Here is an 8,622-nt window from a genome sequence, read left to right as displayed (position 1 = left end):
CACGGACGTAGTGCGCCTGCGCAGTTCCCGGGTCGCACCTCCCCCGCGGGGCGTGTTCGTCAAGCCTCTCACCCAATCAGAAGGCCGCAGGGAGCGCGCCCGTGGCCTCGCCCTCCCTGGTCCCGCCTCCGCGTGCCCTACTTGCCCTCCCGTGCGCGTGCGCAGAGGCGGTCCGCAGGGGCGAGGGCGCGAGAGAAGGGCGGGTGTACGTCCTTGCGTGCGTCTCAGGCAGCGCGCACGCCGGCGTGAGAGGGCACGGGGAAAAAGGTGGCTCTGGCCGGGGCGGCTCGGTTTCCTGGGGTTATGTAGCAGGGCTCGTCCGCTCGCGAGACCTTCCGCTGCCCTCGCCCGCGTCCTAGCGCGGAGTTTTTGCTCCGGGCGGAGGCCGTGTTCAAGCCTGCCGCGCTCCCTCGACGTAGAGCTCGCTCGCTCGCCCGTGGGAGCGTCCCGGCCGAGCTGCGCTGAGGGGGGAGGGGAGGCCATTTTGTCCCGACCGACTCCCCGGAACCGGGCGGAGCGGCTGGGAGAGGCTGCGGAGCCGCGGGCGCCGCCCCTCGGAGGCACGGGCGCCGCCACCGTCGGGGCTTCCTCGACGAGGCCGTTCGGAAGGTCTCCTGCTCCGTCTCGAGGACTGCTTTCTCCTCCGGCACACGCTACCCCGCTGCTGCGGCCCCAGAACGCCCGGGTGAGGAGTTGGCCGTAGTGAGCAGCACCGATCCCTTGGGGCTACCGGCGGCGAGCGCCCGAGCCGCTCCTCCCAATGGCGAAGAAGACGTACGACCTGCTTTTCAAGCTGCTCCTGATAGGGGACTCGGGAGTGGGCAAGACCTGCGTCCTTTTTCGTTTTTCGGATGATGCCTTCAATACCACCTTTATTTCCACCATAGGTAAGACCTGTAGCAGGATGGTGTGGGGGCTCTGTAGCCGCGAGCCGTTTTCTTTTATTCCAGACATCTTGCTTCCCGGAATTTACGCCTTTGTTCCAGTGATTCCGATTCCAGACGAGAGACCTAAGTTACTGTTGGAATCGGAATAGCGCTTACGGGGCGGGGTCTTCCCATACTTACCATCCGGTCTTTTGCTTTCAAGTCTCCTCTGTTCGGTGCCTGCTGGCACTAAATGTGCAACATTTAGCAGCGTTCCAGAATCCCATTTCTTTAAGTGACTTGACTGGCCTTACCATAATTGCGTGAAGTTACTTGATGTGCTTGCTATTTGTAATAGACGTATTTTAGTGGTTGGGATTGAAGCAATACTGGCTATGTGGCAAAGGCCCGAATTTAAATTTGGGGTCAAGAGAAAAATATTCCATCTGGCTGTAACTTGGAGTAAACTTGAGAGTTGCAGAATCATTAAGGAAAATGAGAGGGGCGGGGGAAAGTGAGTTGGCTGTCTTGACTGAACCATTGATGTGTCAAACAATCGGAGGCCCTTCGTGCTTGGGGTGGGAATCTGGCATGGTTGGCTCACAGTGCTTTTTCAAGACCTCAAAAGAAGCAGTAGTCTGAGGGAGATGGTCGGTTTCTGTCTTCCACCCGATGGAATCAAGTCAGGTCCTCATGTTTTACTTGATGCTAGAATTTACAGGAAAATGTTTCATCAATCATGACTCTAAGGACTTCTAATGAACTTTCACCACATATTTCGGAATTACTTGGTATGGAAATAAAAACTTAGGGGGTTGACCTTTTAAATGGGTTTCCTGTTTCGGAAATGAAAAGGGAAGGTTCCAAGAAAGTCGTTTTGACGCTGGCACTATCATTAATTTTGTCAGAGTAACTGTACATGAAACATCCTCCCCCTCCCGTCCCCAGTTTTTTAAAGTATCCGGTGCCTATCATTTTTGGACCTCAGCTCCGGCATTAAGAGCAGTGCAGGAAAACTTATGATAAATGTAACTAACTTCATGATGAGGTTATATAGAGAAGCAGCTGTAGTGGTTTTTCCTAAGAATTCTGAAAATCAAACTGATTTTAACCAATTTATAATTTTACTGAAATTAGCTTCGATTTCCTTAAGACATATTTGTAAGTAGCTTAAACATATTCTTATAAAGCAAGTTATACTGGAATTAAAGTGAGCAAGTTTTTATTTAAAATGATTGTTTAACCTTACTGGTGGGCGGGATTGTCAAAATATCATGAAGCTTGAACTTGTCCTCTGCTTAGTGGATTAGCACTTACAGCACTAAGTTTGCTTTGAGGTGGAGCTGGGTGGGTATTGAGCACTAGTGCTAGGTACTGTTAAAAGTTATGGGAATAAGTGGTCGATACAATAGACCCCTTGACCAGTCTGATGAAGACGGCGACAGTAGTGTGCAAAGGACTACAGTGAGGAGAGGGAGGAAGGGGGCTAGTCTGAATTATGGGAATCTGCTTTGCATGGACTAGCAGTTTAAAACAAAGTCTGAAAGACAAGTAGGAATTGGATCAGAGTGGAGACAGGCTTTCTTCTGAAAGAGAGAATTTAGTATGTGATTTTATTTTATTTTATTTTTTATTTTTTTAAACCTGCCCTTGAGAAGGGTGAGGTGGAAGTAGGAAGTAAAGTTTTGTAGTAAAGAACTCCACTCAGCTCTCCGGCTGCCTGTCCCCAGGGGCATTGACTAATCTCATGTTTGGTAGGCAAGCTGCTGAGCTACACTTCCAGCCCTGATTCCACCCATAGTGTTTATTGTCCTTTGACTTAGGGAAATGGGTTGTTTCCCATGTAGCCTGCTGTGTTGAATTTCTAGCTACTAACTGCAACTTTGGCTACAATGTCTTAAAATAGTATTAGCATAAATGTATCTGTTGTGTGTGGTGCTTGTGAGGATTTATAGGTCAGTGAGAGCAAAGCACTTAAAAATGATGCCAGGTACTTTGTAGGAACACAGTGCAGGTTTGTGCAGAATATATGGCCTTCCTGCTACTGGTGTGTGACAGAATATGTTGCTTTATGGATTTAATATATCTTGTGTGTAATGACTGCTTGAATATTTGTTGGTGCTCTGCTAAACAATTTTACTGTAACCTCTGGCATTTACACATTTTGATATAAAAACATTTGATGTTTTGACACAAGATTTGAATAAAGTAAGCTAAGAAAATGAACACAATTCTGACAATTCTTAGTCTAGCTCAAACTTGGCTCTTTGCAGATTTTGAATTCTTATGCTATCTTCATAAACTTTGGTAGTCACAAAGGAAAAAATTAATATCTTTTAACTTGTCAAAGATGCACATATGCAGCCAGTTTCAAACAGATGCTTTACATTGTTTCCGTCTAGTGTGGGAGCTGTATGGACAGCACATTTCACTTAATATTTAGCATAAGTTGCCAATGTGGTAATGGTTATTATAGGTTGACAGTATATGCTGGGTGTGGTGGTTCATGCTTCTAATTCCAAAACTTGAGTGTCTGAGGCAGGAGGATCACAGGTTCAAATAGCAAGACTGCTAACAAACAACATCAAAAGTGAGTCTAAGATCATTTGAATAGTAAGTTACACAGAGGCAGGGTTCTATGCTTTTTTTTTTTCCCTGTAGTTGCTAAGTCCTAAAAGAGGTGGATGATGAATCATGAACACAGGTAGGAAGAGAGATAGGATAGTACAGTGATATCCTCTTTATACAGAACATACTGGACCAGGGCTGACTTATTTTAATACTTTAACTTTCAATTTGCTTTCTGAGTATTGTGAAGTAAATTGAGATCAGATTTTACTTAATACTAAGTATTAGCTGTTTAATAATTGAGTAATTTGTGTGTGTGTGTGGGGGGGGGTGTTGCATGTGGAAGCCAGAGGATGAGGTCAGGTATGGGCCTCTGTTCTCTCCACTGTGCTTTTTGAGATAGGGTCTCTCATTGTACCCTGAGCTTGCTGGTAGATTGCTGGCAAGCAAGCCCCAAAGATCCTCCTGTCTCGGTTTTCCTAGTGCTGGGATTCCCTGTGTGATGCCTGGCTTTTTACTTGGATGTTGGGAATATGCACTCAGGTCCTTATGGTTGTGCATCAAGCACTCTGGGGCAAAACTGGTCTTAGAAATTTAATGATTATTTGGAAAGTAATTAAGAAAGTTACTGGCTCTGGATGTATACAAATTTCAGTGGTTGATTTGACCATAATTTTCTTGGCAGTATGCTCCCTGGAAAGTATTTTTCGATTACAGTATAGTTACAAGAAAAATTTATTCTTCCAAAGCTCAGCTAATGTACTCAGATAATAAAAAGATACTAACACCTCTCGTAGAGGCAAGTATAATATTTTGTTCTTAAAATACATTCTTTTTTTTTCTTTTTTGTTTTTTTGAGACAAGTGTTTCTCTGTGTAGCCTTAGCTGTCCTGGAACTTTGGGTTTAGACCGAGTTGGTCTCAAACTCAGGGAGCCAATTGCCTCTGTCTCGCAAGTGCTGGGATTGTGTGTATTAGCTTAATTATTATTTATTTATTTTATGTGTTAGAGTGTTTTGTCTGCATGTTTGTGTGTATACTTTTTGCCTAGTGTCCTTTGAGGCTAGAGGTGATAGGTCTCCAGAACTGGGGTTGTAGACAGGAGTCACTATGTGGGTGCTGGGAACAAACCCAGATCCTCTGCAAGAGGAGCAAGTACTCTTAACTGCTGAGCCATCTCTCCAGCCTGTTTGTTTTTTTGAGACAGGGTTTCTCTGTGTAGTACTGGTGTCCTGGAACTCAGTCTGTAGACCAGATGTGTCTCAAATTCTAAAGATTTGTCTGCCTCTGCCTCCAGAGTGCTGGGATTAAAGGCAATAGCTACCACTCTCAGCCAAAGCACACATTCTTAATGTATTGTTTCCACTGAATGTGCTGTCATTTGGTCTTTAATCCTCTTTCCATACCTCGAGTTCTTGTTTTTCTAAGGATAGTATCTTCACTGAATAATGTAGTCCCTGGCCCCCATGTAAGAAAATTAAATTGATAAAGACTTGCCTCTATGAGAGGTGTTAGTATCTTTTTATTATCTGAGTACATTAGCTGAGCTTTGGAAGAATAAATTGATTCTACTAACCTCCATTAAAGACTTGTTGATTAGGCCAGCAAGATGGCTCAGCAGTTGAGGGCACTTGTGCCAAGCCTGATGACCTGAGCTTGTTCCTTGGGACCTACTTGGTAGGAGAGATCAACAACTCCGAGTTGCCCTCTGACCTCTGCATGTATATTGTGACACTTGAGAGTGTGTATGAACACACACACACACACACACAGAGTCAAATTAATCAGTAAATGTAAATTACTTTTCCCTAATAATCTGTTGATTTAACTAGATGTGATGGCACATGCCTGTAATCCCAGTACTCAGAAAGCAGAGGATATAAGTAAGTCTAAGGCTATCCTCATCTACAAAGAATATTCCAGGCTGGCCAGGGATAAGCTGGACATGGTGGCACAATCCTGTAATGCCATGACTCAGGACAAAGACAAGAGAGTCACAGCAAATTGAAATCAGCCTAGTTTATGTAGCATGTTCCAGCCAGTTACAAAGTAAGACACCGTCTTCCAAACAAAAGGGAAGCAACAAAAGAGCTGATGAAATCCAACTGACCTCATTTTATATAGTATCTGCTCTTTAGAAAAATGAGCCAAACCTTTGTCATAAAGCACGTGGGAGCTGTGCAGTGATACACAGTCGTGTGCTGCAGGAGTGCCAGAATGCCTAAGGACTTTTTCTTATTGAAGCGTGTGCTTTTAGGATAGATTAAAACTATGTAAACTTGACTCCAAAAATACATGTACAAATGGCTCATTAATAATTAAAGAAACTAAAAAAAAAAAAAAGAAAAAAAATCGGGCAGTGGTGGTGCACACCTTTAATCCCAGCACTTGGGAGGCAGAGGCAGGCGGATTTCTGAGTTCGAGGCCAGCCTGGTCTACAGAGCGAGTTCCAGGACAGCCAGGGCTATCTATACAGGGAAACCCTGTCTCGAAAAACAAAACAAAAAAAAAATTAAACAGGTCAAATCGACAGTGAGATGTTATTTTACAGTCATTAGAATGGCTATTCTCTATTAGACTAGGTGGCACAGGCCTTTAATCCCAGCTACACGGGAGGCTGAGGCAGAAGGATTTTAGGTTGAAGGCCTGTCTAGTCTACAGAGCAAGAGCATCCTGGACAGGTTAGTGAGAACTTGTTCAGATGAAAAAAAAGGAGGGCTGAGGATGTAGGGTGCTCAGCACGTGTGAGGCTCTGGCTCCATGCCCAGTAATGCAGTATACTCATGGGATAGACTCGGGAACAAATGGCTATTCTCACAGTACCCCACAGAAGCACAGGCAAGTGTTGAGGACAATCTGGAGGATTTGGAACTCTGACATGTTGCTGGGACTTGCGATAGTACTGTGGGAAATAGCATAGGTGATCCTGGTGTTACAGCTTATGAGTGTAACCCCAGTGAGGCTGCAGCAGGAGGATTGCTTGTGTGTTCAAGGTCTACATGGGTCTACAAGATTCATGGGCTATGTTGTGCGTTCTGGACTCACCTGGCTACGGTGGTACTTTGGTTAATAAAATTCAGCAAAAAACCAAAAAGGGCTAGGGACATGGCTGAGTTAGTAGAAGGCCCTGGGTTTAATTCTCCAGAACTTCAGAAACTGAGTGTGGTGGTGCACTGTAATGGTAGTGCTCAAAGGAAGAGGGAAGAGGATCAGAAGTTCCAAGTCGCTGGGCAGTGGTGGTGCACGCCTTTAATCCCAGCACTTGGGAGGCAGAGGCAGGTGGATTTCTGAGTTCGAGGCCAGCCTGGTCTACAGAGTGAGTTCCAGGACAGCCAGGGCTGCACAGAGAAACCCTGTCTCGAAAAAAAAAAAAAAAACAACCAAAAAAAAAGAAGTTCCAAGTCATCCTTATAGGGCGCTATATTGTGAGCTTGAGACTAATGGGGCTAGAGACCCTGTTTTGTTTTTTAAGGGCAAAACAGTTAAAAGCAGTTAAAAAAAAAAGTTGTGGTAGAACTCTGACTCCCAAGGCCTTGTGCATGCTAGGCAAGACCTATTCAGAGTTTGAAGTAGGGACTCACATATGCTTGTATGTTTTGGAGGTGATGGGAGTCTGTTGATCCTTCTTCCTCTGCCTCCCTTTCTGCTGAGATTACATTATTGTAACACCAAGCTCAGCTTATGTTCTTTTTTTTTTTTTTTAAGATTTTTCGAGACAGGGTTTCTCTGTGTAGTCCTGGCTGTCCTGGAACTCACTCTGTAGACCAGGCTGGCCTCGAACTCAGAAATCTGCCTGCCTCTGCCTCCCAAGTGCTGGGGTTAAAGGTGGCGTCACCCCCCCACCCCCTCAGCTTACGTTCATTTTAAATGTTGTTAAAATGGTAAATTTTGTAACATGTAACACTCACTACCAAAGAAAACCTACAAAACTGTTGAAACATTTGATCATGCTGTCTAAAAAGAGCATTTGGTCATAGAAAGCCCCTTCTTTCCAGATGACAGCTAATGCTAACAGTGGCTGGTGAGAAAAGAGGAACCTTCAGGTTTCACTTAGACTCCAGCATGGTCCTTTTAGGTCTCTATTCACAGCTATGTGTCTCATTCTGAGAATTTCATTGTCATGCTGCCCCTCATCCCCAGAATATTGGTAGATTAGGACAGATAGTTCGACTCATTAATTTCAATTTGAAGAGTGGAGTTACCTGGGAGGGGCAATGCTTCAACCTGGGTTATTTGCCCTTTGCATGATGGAGTTCAGAGTATACTAGAACAGAGGAGATAATGCCGGAGAGAACTGTCTTCTTTAAGGATTGTGGGATATAATGCTATGTCAAGTACTAGAACAAAACTACTGGTACTTCTTGTGACTTGGAGGAGGGAGAACCGGAGCAGAAATACTGGAGATCTATTTCAATTTGAAACAGTACAAGGTTGCCCAGGTGATGCTGTAGTAGCAGCTGCAATGTGCAGGAAAGTGGAGGCTGCCGAGTCTTTGTTTACAAATGAGACTGTTTATTGAGCACAAAATACAAATTTTGTGACTAGCCATAGATGTATATGAGGAAACTACTTTTGAAGATGGTTAAGTTGTGAAGGAGTTTAAAAGAGCAAGAAAGGACATTGAGGTTAGAGCAGAATGTTTAAACCTAAACGGATTGTAAGGTACAGGTCTTGTAAATATGGAGTGAATTCTTCGCATACACTTATACTGAGGATGTAACCTGTATACCTATAGTCCCAGTACCAGAGAGGCAGAGGTAGGAGAAATGCTGGAAGTTTGAGGTCAGCCTGGTCTATACAGCAAGTTTGAGGCCAGCCAGGGCTACAAGGCAAGACCTTGTCTCAAAAACCAAAGCAAGTAACACAATTTGAAGTTTCTTAAGTTGGGCTTGGTGAAGAAAGGAATTTGCAAGGAGAATAAAAGTGAAAAAAAAAATGAAGTGGGGCTGGAAATGGCTGTGCTCTGTTGGTAGGTAGAACATTCAGGAAACCACGAACCTGACCCTCAGCGCAACATATAGGACATGGTAGTGCATGTGTGTTCTAGCACATGGGAGTGAAAGCAGGAGGGCCCACATGAGATCTGTCAAAAATGAAAAGAAAACCTGGGGCTGGACAGATGGCCCAGCCATTCAGAGCACTGGCTGCTCTTCCAAGGGACCCAGGTTCAAGTCCCAGTGCATACATGG

The 8,622-nt window shown here is 44.6% G+C and overlaps 1 protein-coding gene across 1 annotated transcript in view; it reads left to right on the top strand.

Annotated features, from left to right (window-relative positions):
* Positions 1-209: 209 nt before the first annotated feature.
* Rab10 (RAB10, member RAS oncogene family) overlaps positions 210-8,622 on the top strand; it is a 53,084-nt gene continuing 44,671 nt past the window's right edge. The window contains exon 1 of the mRNA XM_028782931.1: positions 210-887. Coding sequence (XP_028638764.1) covers positions 761-887 — 127 coding nt within the window. The 5' untranslated portion in view covers positions 210-760. The remainder of the gene's footprint in view (positions 888-8,622) is intronic.

Source organism: Grammomys surdaster, unplaced genomic scaffold (assembly GCF_004785775.1).
Source record: "Grammomys surdaster isolate TR1022 unplaced genomic scaffold, NIH_TR_1.0 946, whole genome shotgun sequence".
Classification (NCBI taxonomy): domain Eukaryota; kingdom Metazoa; phylum Chordata; class Mammalia; order Rodentia; family Muridae; genus Grammomys; species Grammomys surdaster.
This window is presented reverse-complemented; position numbering and strand designations above follow the sequence as displayed.